General features: G+C 47.8%; 1 protein-coding gene across 1 annotated transcript in view; it reads right to left on the reverse strand.

The window, feature by feature from the left end:
* SCARA3 (scavenger receptor class A member 3) overlaps positions 1-10781 on the reverse strand; it is a 23925-nt gene extending 13144 nt beyond the window's left edge. The window contains exons 1-5 of the mRNA XM_089912778.1: positions 8686-10781; positions 8218-8315; positions 6874-6993; positions 5470-5568; positions 3439-4482 (exon numbers count right to left, since the gene is read on the reverse strand). Of these exons, the coding sequence (XP_089768904.1) occupies positions 3439-4482; positions 5470-5568; positions 6874-6993; positions 8218-8315; positions 8686-8903 (1579 nt within the window). The 5' untranslated portion in view covers positions 8904-10781. The remainder of the gene's footprint in view (positions 1-3438; positions 4483-5469; positions 5569-6873; positions 6994-8217; positions 8316-8685) is intronic.
* Positions 10782-15906: the final 5125 nt, after the last annotated feature.

Genomic DNA, 15906 nt, shown 5'->3' on the forward strand with positions numbered 1-15906 from the left:
AGCCCCGAAGGCAAGGAGGGAATGGTCCCTGTGACTGACAGCAAGGTCAATGCCGCAATCAGAATGGCCTTTAGTCCTGCAGACTGATGGCATTGGCTAGCTCATCATGGGGTTCCTAGAAGTGAAATAGACAGGAAGCCTACTAATTCTTACTTGTTCTGTGTAAGCAGAAAAGTTCTAGGTCAAGTGAACAAGAGTCTAACTTGAATCATAAAAACAGAGTGTCATAACCCCCAACCAGTTCTCAGACTTGAGCCACTTTACAGACTCAGAACCCCTTGAATGAAGAAGCCAGGTCCCCTCGAGGAAGGACCCTTGTACACTACCGACAATATTTACTACTAATCATTTTTCCAGCCATCCCCAAAGGCCCCTGTGGTCTTTTGCCAGGATAACTGTGCATTGGGCAAGAGGAAATAATCAGAACTTTCAGGCACCCCTGGACACAAGCTCTGAACTGACACTGATTCCAGGAGACCCAACCATCACTGTGACGCACCAGTCCGAGTAGGGACTTATGGCGGTCAGGTGATCAATGGCGTTTTAGCTGAGGTCCATCTCATGGCGTCCTATGTGAACGCTCACCAAAGGTGATATCAGCAGAGGAGGATTTTAATAATCAAGTGAAGAGGACGACTTGTTCTATGGATTCCAGTCAGGCTTCTTCTCCAGCCACCCCTGTCATCAACCAACGGGCTCATGAACAAAATGGCCATGGTAGCAAGGATGGAGCTTATGCATGGGTTCAGCAACACGGATGGACTTCCAGGCACCAACGCTGACCTGGCTACAGCCACTGCTGAGCACCCAATCTGCCAACAGCAGGGACCAGCAACGAATCCCCAATATGGCCCCATTCCCCAGGGTAATCAGACAGCTACCTGGTGGCAGGTTGATTATACTGGACCACTTCCATCATGCAGTGTTTTGTTCTTACTGGTTTAGACACTTATTCTGGATATAGAAGTGCCTTCCCCGCATGCAATGCTTCACCAAAAATACCAGCCATGTACTTGCGGAATGCATGATACATGGTATTCCACACAGCATTGCTTCTGATCAAGAAATTCATTTCACGGCAAATGAAGTGCAGCAGTGGGCCCATGATCATAAGATTCACTGGCGTTACCATGTCCCCCACCGTCTTGAAGCAGCTGGCTGAACAGAAGGGTGAAATGGCCTTTTGAAGACTCAGTTACAGTGCCAGCTCTGTGGTAATACCTTGCAGGGCTGTATATGCAACAAAAACATGGTGCTGTTTCTCTTACAGCCAGGACTCAGGTCCAAGGATCAAGAAGGGGAAATGGGAAGCCACCGCTCACTATTAACCCTAGTGCCCCACTAGCAAATTTTTTGCTGCTTGTTCCCAGAAACTTATGCTCTGCTGGCTTAGTGATCTTAGTTCCAAAGGGGAATATTTCTGCCAGGAGATACGGTTCCATTGAACTGGAAGTTAAGACTGTTGCCTGCTCACTTTGGGCTCCTCATGCCTCTGAAATAACAGACAAAGAAGTTACTGCACTGACTGGGATGATTGACCCTGACGGCCAAGGAGAAATCAGACGACTTCTCCACAATGGAGGTAAGAAAGAGCATGTCTGGAATCTAGGAGATCCCTTAGGGCGTCTCTCAGTATTACCATGTCCTGGGATTAAGGTCAATGGAGAATTACAACAACCCAATCCAGGCAGGACTACTAATGGCCCTTCAGGAATGAAGGTTTGGGTCACCCTACCAGGTAAAGAAGCACAACCAGCTGAGGAGCTTGCTGAAGGCAAAGGGAATATGGAATGGGTAGTGGAAGAAGGTAGTTATAAACACTAGCTGTGACTCTCTGACCAATTTCATGAGCGAGGACTGTAATTGTCAAGAGTATTTCCTCATTGTGTTATGATTATATGTTGACATATATGTGTATATATCTTTGTTTTATTCCCTCTCTTATCCCCTTACTATGTAACAAAAAATACAAAATGTATTGAATTTATATCACAGTATTTAAATATTGTTAACTTTATATCATAGTATTTAAGTTATGGGATATTAAGAAGAGTAAACATCACTCAAGGACTTTACCTCCTCTTCTGGGGAAGGGGTTAGTGCATTTTGGGTTACTCTCAGGATTGTTATATCATGTATATTAGGCAGAATTCTGACCTTGTTACTTTCTTTATTTGGAGATTATGTATGTTTTAAGGAGATGTGCATGGGTGTCAGGTGGATGAGGGACGCACTTGTGACAGTTCATTTTTATGTGTCAACTTAACTGGGCCACGGGATACCCAGATATTTGGCCAAACATTATTCTGGGTGTGTCTCCATTGTGTTTATGGATGAAATCAACATTTAAATCAGTACTGAGTAGGAACTCTGCTCAACATTGTGTAACAACCTAAATGGGGAAAGAATTTGAAAAAGAATAGATACATGTGTATGTATAACTGAATCACTTTGTTGTACACCTGAAGCTAACACAAAATTGTTAATCAACTCTACTCCAACATAAAATAAAAAGTTAAAAAAGGGCTTCCCTGGTGGCGCAGTGGTTGAGAGTCCGCCAGCCGATGCAGGGGACACGGGTTCGTGCCCCGGTCCAGGAGGATCCCACATGCCGCGGAGCGGCTGGGCCCGTGAGCCATGGCCGCTGAGCCTGCGCGTCCGGAGCCTGTGCTCCGCAACGGGAGAGGCCACGACAGTGAGAAGCCCGTGTACCGCAAAAAAAAAAAAAAAAAAAAAAAAGTTAAAAATAAAATCAGTGCTGAGTAAAGCAGATTGCCCTCCTCAATGTGTGTGGGCCTCACTTAATCAGTTGAAGCCTGAATAGAACCAAAGGCTGACCCTCCCCTGAGTAACAGAGCATCCTCCAGCCTGACAGCCTTTAACTGGCACACTGCCTCTTCCTGGTTCTACAGCAGCTTCCAGCCTTTTGAGTTGAACTAGGACATCAGCTGTGCAGATTTTGGACTTGCCAGCCTCCAAAATCACATGAGCCAATTCCTTATAATCTCTCTCTCTCTCTCCTATATCTCTGAAGAACTCTGCCTAAGACAGGGGTGAGATGGCAGGAGAAGAGGGCATCAGAGTGACAGGCATCTGAAGGGCAGATGGTTGAGAGCACCAGTAAGGGGGTGGGAAGGGAGAAAACAAAAGGAGACAGAGTTTCCGAAAGATGAGCTCTACCTATATCTCTCTGTGGGCCCAATTAAACAGATCCGCACATAAAAATCCAAATTTGTATGTCGGGCAAAGTGAGGAACCATATACTTTTCCAAAAGAGGTTGGCAAGGACGTAAAAGCCGCCAGTCACCCCAGGAATTTGCTGCAGGATTGTATCAGCCCACTGAGATTTTTGCCCAAAACCAGGTCCTTCTGTGTTTCCCAAGGTCACCGAGGCCCTCTGGGAGCTCCCCAGCAGCCCGGCCCAGATCTGGCTCTCACCTCGTAGGATGGTGACGTTGCGCAGGATCTCCCCGTGCTGCGTGTCCACGGCCTTCATCTCCTCCATGACCATGGACAGGTTGCGGACGTTGAAGTCCAGGCGGGCGCTGAGCAGGCCGAAGCGCTCCCGGAGCAGGTCGGTGGTGGCCAGCATAAGGGAGACGGTCTTGTTCAGGTAGTAGAGCTCCTCGGCCTGGGTGTGAAAGCCCAGCGTGCAGGAGAGCCGCACGTCATCCAGGTACTTGAGCATGCTGTACACGTGGCTGTCGGTGGCGTTGATGTTGGTGAAGATGGTGCCGATCTCGATCTCATGGGAAGCCATGCGTCCTTCCAGCGTCTCGAACCTCTCCACCGTGCGGTTCTGGGCGTAGTGGGTGTGGTACTGCAGGTCGTGCATGTTCTCCTCATGGTCATCCAGGAAGGACGAGATGTTATCCAGCTGCAGCTGCAAGCCCATGACCTGCAGCACCAGGTCGTGCATACTCTCAGAATTCTGGCTGATGCGCTGGGAGGAGGCCCCCAGGGTGGCCTGGAGGCTCTTGACCGCTTCTCCCGTCTTGGCCGAGGTGGCGCGCAGGCTGCTGAAGAGCCGCGTGTAGTTCTGCCAGTCGGCGATCATCTTCTGGAGGGTTAGGGTCTCCTCATCTGTCTTCCGCCGGATCCCGTGGATCCACTCAGAAGTCTGCCCCACGGTGAAGTTGATCTGGTGCATCGCAGCCTTGACGTTATAGCACTCCTGGGTGAGGTCCTTCAGAGAGAGGTCCAGGCCGGCTGTGGTGGCCTGCCAGCCTCTCACCTGGGCCAGGAAGAGCCCCAGAGACTGGTTGATCTGGTGGACGGAGAAGGAGCAATTGCCCATCTCCTGGGAGATCTGACCGCTGGTGGTGGAGAGCAGTTCGTGGGTCTGGGAGGTCTGGTCCAGCTGGACCTCCTGAGCCAGAAGCATCTTCTGAATTCCCTCCAGCTCCGCCTGCAGCTTTCTGATCTCTTGCCCCAGCTGCCCAGCCTCATGGCAGAAAGAGCAGTTGTTCGGGGCTTTCAGCTCTTCAGGAGAAAGGGACAACATTTTGAGTTGCTGAAGGATCACGGGACAAAGGTTGCTTCTTTAATATTTCAGAGCATAATGAATTGGCAAGTGGCTTTCCTATCCCTCTTCCTTTCCTAAGACCTGCTATGAAATCCTTTTTGGAAAAGCCTTGCCACCGCTATGCAACCTTATTTCTACCAAATGTCTTTACTCTGACCTGAAATGTAGGCTTTAGGATATTTTCTCCATCTCACCACCAAATTCTTGAGAGTACGTATCTTCATAACTTTTCTGAGGTTGCCAACAACCTCCCATTTACATTTTATTTTTACAATTTCTCCCCACATTTTAATATTTGTGCTTATCTGAGCCCGTCACAAGCTCGTGGAGAAAAGGGTACAGGGATAGTTTCCCCCCGCGACTGATGAGAAATGAGGCTCAGAAAAGTGACTTGCCAAATGTCACTCAGCTAATTAGTGGCAGAATAGGACTTCCTCTTCCCACCAAGCAGACCCCCTCTAAACCCTTCTATTATGGCTCCTTCTGTCTCTTTCTCAGCACGAGAACGTCCCTTGTGAAAGCAGGAGATAAAGAGACAGTAAATTGTGCAAACTTTAAGGCAGTGATGAGGAAAGGGCCGACTTGTCAAGAGCATAGGGAAGATCTTAAAAATAATTTCAGATACGTGAAGATATTTGGCGAGTGGACTGTCTCCGGCTTGCTTCTCTACCTGGAGGCTCTGGCTAGATCCATGCCACTCACAGAACCCCGAGCCCCATCCCTGGGTGCATCCCAGGGTAGCAGCCCTCATTGGCTGGATGTTCTCCAGCTGGACAGGGAGGCCGGGAGCCATGGCTGTCTTTCCCTCATGCCTTGAAGCTTGGTGAAGGCTGCCCTGCTCCAGGGCACCATGGCATGGGAGGAACCCTGCCCCCCCCGCCCCCTGTCAAGTAATATCGGCCTTCTGTCACGGTCATTAGCACATCTGGACACTGGACACTCACCCAGCCCTTGGAGATTTTCCTGCATAGACACAAGCTTCTTGTCATAAAGGGCCTGGGCCAGGGAGATGTCTTCTGAGAGAGAGTCCACTTTCCTGAAAACTGCAGGGGAAACAGAGATGAGAAAAGGGTCTTAGCTCAGAGAAACAGCAGTCGTTTGTTAAGAAGACAAACCATTTATCAGCCCCTCTGCGGCCAAAGCCGTCCACTCTTCTGTGGAGCTGCCCAATGGCCAGAGTCTGTCACACATCTCTTAAAAATATATATCTGTGTGTCTATATATCTATAGACATGGATAGATATAATCTTTTTATATATCTCCCTTAAGTGTATATATGTGTTTATACATATGTGGGTATATATGTGTATATTAGAATATGTAATAGTACATAAATTATACATATACATATCTAATTTCCACCCCCCTCAGATTTTAGACCTAAGATCTGACCACAGGGTAGAATGGGGACAAATAAGAAAGGAATATAAAAATAAAAATTATTCTTAATCCTATCCATCTCTGTGCCTCACCTGAGTCCCAGCTTTGTCTTTAATATCTAGTACATTGGAGTGAACAAACCTACAGGCTTCCCTTAGTAAAAAAGCTTTTTTTAAAATCTGAAGCTAAGAATGGAATGAGATTGCGGTTAAGAAACTTTCAAATTTGTTTTCACTTTTTAAACATAAATTGTGTTAGTATCCAGAGGCAGAAGCCACCTGAAACTGGCAGCACGCCATCACCTGGGTCAGCCACCACAGTCATACAAACTGCTGAGTGTATGAGAACCACCAAACTTCAGATCCCTGGGCCTCGCTGGCAGGACTCTGACTTAGTAGGTCTGAGGGAGACCCAGGAATTTGCATTTTAACAAATCCTGGGGGCAACCCTGACGCAGGTACACATCCAACTTCACTTTGAGAAACACAAAGGCCATGGCAAGGGCTTAGACATTGTCCGATCTGGTGATTTCAACCCTGGATGTACACCAGAAGCATCTGAAGAGCTTAACTACTGAATTAATTCCATTATCCGAGGGGGGGCCCAGGCATCCATATTTTTTTACAGCTCCCCGATGATTCTAACATGGGGCTAAAACTGAGAACTACTATCTAGTCCTAGCCTCTCATTTACCAGTAGGAAAACAGAGGTCCTGAGAGGGGAAGTGCCTTGTTCAAGGCCACACAGCTAATTATTGACCAGAAGTTACGAGTTAGTCTTTGCAGTTTGAATCAAGCACTAAGAGCCCCTAGTCAGGAAGATGCTGGCCCTGGTCCGTAAGCCACAGAGATGTGTGTTTGTCTTTGTAGGGGGTTTTGGCACTGAAAGGACCCCTGATGAGAAACCCCCCCGCAGCCCGGGGTGGAGAGCCCCGGATGAGCGGGATGCTGCTGGCAGCCTGCACTCACCCAGAGAGGCCAGCACGGCCACAGACACCAGGAGGAAGGCCAGAAAGAGGTAAAGGATCCGCACCGATGTGTGCAAAGACAGGTTCTTCTGGCAGCGGCTGCAGCGGGGCCCCGGCCGGCCTGTGGAGAGGCGGGACAAAAAGAGGCCGGTGGCAGAGGCCGCGGCTAAAGGGTCAGTTCTCCTGCTCTGGCCTGTCTCATCCCATTTTGAACCAGCCTCAGAAAGGGAGCTGTCCTGGATCCTCGCCTCTACCCACTTCACTGCCTTTTCTGGAGGTCCTAGAGCTTTTACGAATAGGCAAGACCACAGTGAGGATCTTCAGAGTACGCGCCCATCACACCATCATTCTGTCTCTATGGCATCGTCATTCAGCCCGTGGTGCAGGAAAACACCTCTTCCCGAAACATCAGCCCCCTCACAGGGCAGCCAGCCTTGTCTCACCATTGGGTGACCAACTCCTCCCAGTTTGTCTAGGACTTTCCTGGACTTTAGCACTGAGAGTCTTCTGTTCTGGGAACTCCTTGGTATTGGGCAAACCAGGATGGTTTGCCAAGACTGTCTCAGTTTTAAAGCTGTAAGTCACACATCTTGGGAAACCCCTCAGTCCCAGGCCAACCAGAAGGTTGGTCGCCAGTCCCCAAACTTTGCAGGTAACCAGAAGTTCTCCTGGAAGCCAAACGGATGATTCCAGTGTATCAGTTGGTCCTTATCATAGAGGAAGGTTGGAGGAAGGTGTTCCTGGCGCCTCTGGGAGGTGGCCAATGGCCAGCAGGAAAGCTGTGATGCTCCCAGCTGTGAAATTTCTAAGGTGGATTCAACTTCAGCTGCACGTTATGAGTACCAGGAATGTTTAAATACCCGGATGCCCTTCCACGCTCCAGACCGAAAGAGATGAGAATTTCTAAGGGTCGGTCTCAGGCGTCCCTGGGTGGTTACAATGCACAGCCAAGACTGAGAACAGCTGCTCTAACCTCTACTGAAATCCACCGAGAAGCCCTGCTGCAAGTAACAGTTCAGAGGGCGTTGGTTTCTCAGGTCAGCCACATGCCAAGCTGGTCCTGTGGGCCTGAGAACGACGGGCCACTTGATGGGCATGGGATACAATGAAGGGGATAGTTCTGGGCCAGCTGGAAGAGAGGCCCTGGGGGAGATGGTCCCGGACAGGTCTGAGGAGGAGCCCTGGAGACAGAGGTCACGTGTGTCAAACTCGGACTTCATCTGTACCGCATAACCCAGGCCCATGCAATGCTTCCAGGGAGCAGCGGGGAAGGCACAGCCAGGACTTTGAAGCCATGCAGACAGACAAGTCTGTCCCCAGCCTGGGATCAGCCCGGAGCCCTTACCCTCCTGTGTGCACGGGAAGGACGGCATGTCCTCGTCGTCGTCGGCTGCCAGCTCCTCTTCTGTAACACACAGCGCATCTCCGTCGCCAGAGGCCGACCTCACTGTGATGGAGCCAGAGCTGTCAGACCCAGGCTGGGGAGCCACGCCCACCCCTCTCCAGCTGCCCCATTCTTTTACTGTCCCCACACCCTAAGCCCACCCCCGCCCCTGGGTCCAAGTCAGCCCACCTGAGCTCCAGGTGACCTGACAGCAAGCAGAGCAAAGAAGGATGGAGGTCAGAATCAAGTGGCTGAGGAACTGGGATGTCCCAACACCTCTGGGGGAGGAGAGTTCATGATCTCTGGCAAACTGGTAAAGACACACAGGCCAGCCCAGGTGCCTTCTCTATCTGTGCCTTGTTCAGACCCCTGGGGTGGAGTAAGAAAAGGTTGCTTGATCTGGCTCAGCACCCTTCCATTCCCTGACACGTTGTAACCGAAGCAGGATTCTGCTTCTGCAGGGACAAGGGCGAATCTGGCCCCAGCACAGTCCCCGCCAAGACTCTGCATCCAGCCCAGCTGGGGGGCTTCGGAGAGGAGGAGCTGGTAGTGTGAGGACACGGGATGGGCACAGCCTCTGCCTCACACATTGCCTTGTGCAGGACGTGCCAGGGGGTGGAAGGGACTGCGGCAGGAACAGATCTCATGCCGGAAGGCTGATTCCACGCTCGTTCCCTGGGATCACGTGCTCTCTAAATAAGACCTAAGTGATGTATCCCCTCATTCAGAAGATTGCTCCCATTCCCCCAGACACTGCATAGCCCTTCCTCCTTACAAGATCTGGTCTTTTTATGAATGACCAGAAGAAAGATGTCCAATATTGGCAGAATGAGCCGGACCTCCAAGTGGGTGTTTGAGAAGTGAGGTGGTCTGCATCAAGCTGACCAGGGCTTCTGTGCTGGGAGGTCGGGGTGCAAGCTTACGATGACAACTAAATTGCCTGGCAGGTAGTTGGCGGGGGGATTTTTTAAGCTACGCCTGAACATCCAGAGGCAATAAAAGAAAAGATCAATACGTTTGACTACATGCTAGTAAAACAACGGCCACAAAAGCAAATGACAAGCAGGGAGAAAATACCCACAGCATACATCACAGATGAAGAGTTAATATACCAAATTTATAAAGAGCTTTTAAAAATGGAGGAAATAAAGGACCAAAAATCCTACAGAAAAATGAACAAAAGACCCAAACAGGCAATTACGAAAAGAGATACAAAAATGGCCCCTGAATAATTTAAAAGATGTGCAACTTTACTCATAAGACAAATGCAACTTAAAACTACACTGTGATAATATTTCTCACCCATCCCATTGACAAAGATGCAGAGGACAATACACGTTGTTGGCCTAGGTGGTGGGGGGAGTTGGGGTCTGAATGCAAAATGGCCCAAAGCTTGTGGAGCGGGGGTTTAGCAGATGCATTTACCCTTCAACACAACAACCACACTTTTATGAATTTGTCCAGAATATAGACCTCCAACAATCTGAAAATATATGTGACAAGGTTATTCATTACAGGATTACTTGTAATTACAAAATTAGGGAACTATCTAAACGTACAACTATAGGAGATTGGTTAACACACGATGGCACGTATACATGCAATGGGGCTCAGTGCAACTATACAAATGAATAAGGAAATCTCTGTTAACTAATGTGGAGTCGTTTCCAGGAGATATTAAATGAAAACATCAAAGCAGCACATATGGTATGTCACTTTTTTGCAAGAAAGAAGGGAAAATAAGAAAACACGCATATATCTGCTTATCGTTAAAAGAAGATAAACAGGAAAAGTAAACTGAAAAACAATGAAGTTGTTTTCTACAAGGGATGGGGTGGGGACAAGGGACATATGAAGGAGTCGCAGTTCTCTGAATATAATTTTTTTGTGTAGTTTGACTTCTGAAAACATGTTAATATCTTACATATTCAAAAAATTCAATTTTATTAATAAAAAATACTTGGAACCAAATAAGCCTTGCTTGCTTGAATAAATACAATAAACATACTACGTGGGGAAAAAAAGGAAAGAGGAACTAATCTGAGTAAATTATGACACAGTTTGGACTCTGTAATCTCAGTCTAGGATGTGATAACGTAGGATTGGGGAAGAAGTGCAAACAAATCTTGAACTTTTAAAGCAATTTTATTTCTTGGTGTAGCATGGGTAAAGCAATTCCGAAGTTATTTTACATTAATTCAAGATTCAGCAAATAGAGTAAATGCATTGATGTGGTTTGGACCCAGGGTTCTCACTGTGAAAAAAGGGATGCAGAAATATACAACGGGAGAGACAAATAAGAACCCCTTGGAGCTGGACTGAAATTTGAAGGTATCAGTGGGGATTAGTAATTTCTAAAATATGTTTATGTGTGTACCTATTTGTTTATGTTCATATATAGGTATAGATGCATCTATATTTGTAGCTATGTGTATGCATATAACTTTGTTTGTTGAAAGGTCCAGGAAGCAAAGACACCAAAATAGCCCTGAACACCCCTAGCAATCCAGTTGGTCTCTAATACCATTTCCCACTAAAAGGAACCCAGGCTTCTTAAAGAAATGGATGATTTTAGAGTTGGGGCAGAGGGTAGGTAGAAGATGAATCTAGAACATCTTGCTATTTCAGAAATTAAGGGAATGCTCCAAAAAAAAATGATAGGGGCATATCAAAAAGAAATCGAAACCAGCCTGAAGATGCCCCCACTGGCCAAATCTGGGACAATTTGAGCACTAAAATAATTAAGTATAATAATGAAATTACAAGTCATTGAAAAAACAGGAATCCATACCAATGATAGACAGACAGACAGGTAGGGAGAAGGGAGGGCTCTTCTTACTGCTGGAGTTGGGAGATCAGGACTGTGCAATCATCATGGTAAAGAGACCAGATCATGCTAGAACCATCAGTGGATGCCACCTCTTGGGAAAATTTTGAGGAAGAACAGTATATATGTATGCTTACGTATAAGCCTTTATCCATGGCCTTAAACTGTCTGCTTACAGACTACTTATTAGTTGCAAGGGAGGAAAAAACCCAGTAATTACATAGTGGGGAAATCAGGCAACGCTGACCAGCACACACCATCATTTACGTAAGTTGCTGGCCAAGGGTGCATAACCACAATCGAATCATGAAGAAACATGAGAAAAACACAATGTAAGCATTGTATTTTTAAAAGTTGGGGGGGGCTGTATTTTTCGAAAATATTAGAGTCAAAAAAGACAGTTGAAAGGTGAAGAGACATGACAACCAAATGCAATCCTTAATGTTAAGCTAGAGCCTGCTAGAGCCTGGAGGGAAAAGAAAATCCATCGAGGTTATTATCTGATCAACGAACATCGGAATACATATGGTACATTAGATAAAGAACTGAAGCACATTCATGAAGTTCATAATTGTACCCTGATCATATTCCTGTTCTTAGGAAATCCACACTGAAATATTCAGAAGTAAAGAACCATGATGTATGTAACTTACCCTCAAGAGCTTCAGGAAAAATTTATGTGTCTGTGTGCGTATGCAATAAGTGTGTGTATGGATGATACTGCAGTGAAAATCCTTATACGTAAAATGTTATGCACATATAGGGCTTTCTTTAGACAGTTTTCTAAAAGTGAATTGACTGGAGCAGATTGTAAGAACATTTTAATGTTCTAGAAACCAATGAACAAACTGACATCTAGAAAGGGCATACAAATGACACTTCCACCCACACAGCATATGAATATATACTGATATACTAGTCCTTCCCCAGTGAGTCTTATAAAAAATAAATGTCTTTATGAGTTTAACTCAAAGAATCTCCATATTTTATTTTGCACATTTAAGAATTATTAGTGAAATGGAACGTTTTCAAGTGCTTACTAACCATGCCTTTCCACGAATTAACTATATGTGGCCTTTGCCCATTTTTCTGTTGAACTGTTGATTTTTCTTTTCACAGAAGGTTTTGATGAGAACATAACCTATCATCATGTGTCTTGCAGATGTTTCATTATATTTATTTCTGAAAGTTGTTAAAGCTTGTGTGTGCATAGCTTTGGGGCCACCATAATGCACTCCAAGGGGAGGGAGAGGATGGGGAGGTGTGGAAGGGCATTCATGTTGTAGCCCCCGATTAAACAGTGGATCCTGAGGGGACTGTGTTCAAGACTCTTTCTTCCAGAGGGCATTTCCTAGACTTTTGCCGGGTGCCAGGGGAGCTACCGATCTGGGACCACTGTGGTTTGATTCCTTAGATTGGATCACCCAAGTGTTCACATAGAATGCATACTAGATCCCCAGACCAGTTGAGGGCAAGCCTGTGTTAACCCAGCACCACCCCCTTCCCCTCACCCGGCTTGTCTGGAGATATCCCATTTCCTTGTCAGCTCTCTAGCAGGTAGATTTCGCATCTAGCCTCTTTCCCTTCCCCTCCCCCCTCTTCAAGGAGCAGACTGGCTGGGGTGAGACTCAAAATCGTTAACCACAGGTTTGAGCGCTGACCAAACAGTAGGAAGACCGTGGCCCATCAGAAAACAATGGGGCCAAAAAAAAAAAAATAACCCCAACCAGAATGGCTGTCCCAGGGTGACAGCACCTGGAAGCAGCATCTTCTAGGGTTGGAGTTTTATGCTGGGAGGTCTTTGGTTCAGCAAAGGTCCACAAGTGCCCCTTGTGCCTCTCACAGCCTTGTCTCCTGCTGCACCCAAGACTAAAGATTCCTAACATCCAGCTCCTGCATTTGTGGACTCGTTTGGTTTCAGTCCCTAATTTTAAGGGGTATTTTTGGCTTGGTCCCTAGGGATTTCCCGTTTTCTTTCAACTCTAGCTATGCATTTAGCAGTTTGCTTGTAGTTTATCAGGCACTTAAACTTTATAACCCAGGAATATTTTAAGTTGGTAATGCTAGAAGTAGAAGCTCCAATTTTTGTTTTTCTTTGTTCCCTTTTTTAAAGTGATGAAGGGTTGGATCTTGCCTTGGGGCAATCTTCACAACGATGCTATAAACTTTAGAGTCGAAAGTACCACTTTCATACGCAAAAAGACTGAGGTTCAGGGAAGTTAAGAGTGTTGCTTAACAGCACCCAGGATATGTGGTGAAGCTGAGATCTGAACTCAGAAGTCTCTACCGCACCCACTCCCCACTCAGAGTAACGAGACAAGGTTCTACAAATGCTAAGAATCCTTGCTCCTGTGACTACAAGGTGAGCAGGTAGAAATGAAGGGGGCTGGGCCCAGGACTGGGCATGGTTCTCAGGTTCTCTGGCAATGACCCGGAAGCAGCCTCATTTCCCAAGTGCTGTGCTGTCGTGACCACTGTGACCTACCCGGGAGCCAAGAGGCAGAGTGGGCAAGGAATGCCCGATAAGTGAGGGCAGCCCTGAACGGGATCAGTCGGGGAGGGACTGTGGGTAACCCCAAATTAAAGATGCCACCATCACTGCCATGAGTGCCCTCTGCTTGTCCTCCAGGTCACGACTTACATGGCACCTCCTAGCAGCCTTCCCCGAGCTCCCAGACTGGAGGAAGTCTCTTGTTTGTTACATATTCTTCCACATGGTCTGTATTTTCCCTTTGTGGAATGCAGTATACCTGTTATTATTTATCCGACAGCTCTCTTCCTCAGTGTCTAAGATCTGAGGGTGGGGACTGTGTCTGTCTTTTTCTCTGCTTTACCCAAAGCCCCTAGCACAGGGATTGGCACAGAGAAGTGCTCAACAAACACAATTTCGCATGGGACTATGAATGGTTTTGTGTTACCCTTCCTGGTAGGGGGTCTATGCCGGCATGTGTAATCATGGAGAAGCCTGGTGCAAAGACCAAGGTCAGCCCCCTACCCTCAGAGACTCTGAGGTAATGCGGGGGGAAGGCAGAGACCTGGCTTCATACCCTTTATCCCCACAGCTAGCCTGACAGACAGACAGGGTGAGAAGTTATTCTCCCAGTTTTACAGATGGGAAAGCTGAGTTAGGGGGAGGAGGGTTAACTCTGAATGCCTGGCTAAAGCCACAGGGACAGCTAGTGATGAGACAGGCTGGGACCTGGGACCCTCTGCTGCAGTGCTTGCACCTAGACAAAAACGTCTCCAGCAATAACATACAAAGAAACTGTAAGGGGCTAAAAATAACTGCGTGCATGCACAGTTGGGGCAAATGATGGACATAAAGATACCGAAGACCAAAAAAAAAACCCCCAACTGCCACTTCTGAAGAGCCGGAAGCAAAAACAGGGTGTTGGGAGCAAAAGCAGGGTACTGCACGTGCCCCCTGCATGCAACACCACCTAAGGGGTGGGCAAAACTCCTAAGCCATCCCTCCGGCCTGCCCCATGGACACACCCCTACCCTCACCCCATATAAGAAACAAGCTCACACCCCACCCCCGTCGGGGAGCAAGCAAGGAAACCTGTTGTTTCAGGGGCCCCAGTAAAGCCTTGCCTGAATTTCTTGTCTGACCTCTGATCAATTTCTATTGACTGGGGAAGGCCAAGACCCCTGATCTGTAAGAGTGGCAAAGCCTCCTGAACTTCATGCTTGAGTTTCCTCTCCACAGTAACAAACTGCAGGTAGCCTCTGTCTGATACAGTTAGTGTGTTCTCGTGTGTGTGTATGTGTGTGCGTGTGCGTGTGTGTGTGTGTGTGTGCACGCTTTGGAGGAGGGTGGGTACAGTAGCAGAAGGAAGGCTGACATGACTGGTACCCTTTATACGTATCCTAAGAAATCAACCTCTTGAGCCCTGCTTTGTGTCTTAAGGCTGTTACCCCATCATCAATCTGCCGGCAGTTGAAGAGGATAACGTCGCCTGGAATGTTACCAGGACTGCCATCGCTTCCCCATAAACGAGCACCACAGGCGAGGCGGTGCCTTCTGTGCTGTGTCAGACCAAACCCTCGCCCTAACTAGCGGCACCCTCTCACCCCCCGATGATTTCAGCCAGAACCACGCTGTGGGCTGTTGGATTCACCGCAGCCCCGGGGGCCCCTCAGGGAGGTATTCCTTCCACTCCTCGGAGCAGAGACTCCTCCTAGGCCTGTGTTTCTCATCTCTCTCCACCCCTGGTGGTGCCTGCGTGCCCGCCCCTGTGACTAGGCCTCCTCCCTCTTCTGGCTCCAGGGTCAATTTCATCACTTCCCTGTTTATAGCCTTTGCAGGGAATCTGGGAAGACTTAAATCAAGCAAGATGGACACCAACCTTCAGCAAACACCCCCTCGGAAAAAACACAGCTCTGTCATAACTCTGCTCTCCCACCGAGAGCCCCTAGATTGGCAGTCATTAGCAAGGGAGACTTCACCGAGACCCGTCCGATACTTTGCGGAGCCGCCCGCGGGAAGGGGAATGATGGCCAGCGCGATCTCAGCTCTCTTTAGATGAGGGGCTTCGCAAATGTTTAGCCCTATTCCCTTTTTCCCTTTGCTGACGTCACAGCTCCATAACTCACAGCCCCACCTCTCCCCGCCGCCCCCCCTCCCCGGGTCCCATCTCCAAAGAGCTCTTCTCTTTCTAATCCTTCCAACTTCCTGTTTACTAGCGCTGAGCCACGGACCCTGGGGACCCCTAATTTACCTATGGCTGGAACGCTGTAACAACTGTTCCACTTCAGCCTTGTTCATCTGAATGAGGACATAATCCAAAGCTTTGCAAGGCTCTTAGAAGCCAAACCCTGTG

This window comes from Delphinapterus leucas, chromosome 6 (genome assembly GCF_059928025.1).
Source record: "Delphinapterus leucas isolate spDelLeu-1000000601 "Yukka" chromosome 6, BTC_Dleu_Yukka2, whole genome shotgun sequence".
Classification (NCBI taxonomy): domain Eukaryota; kingdom Metazoa; phylum Chordata; class Mammalia; order Artiodactyla; family Monodontidae; genus Delphinapterus; species Delphinapterus leucas.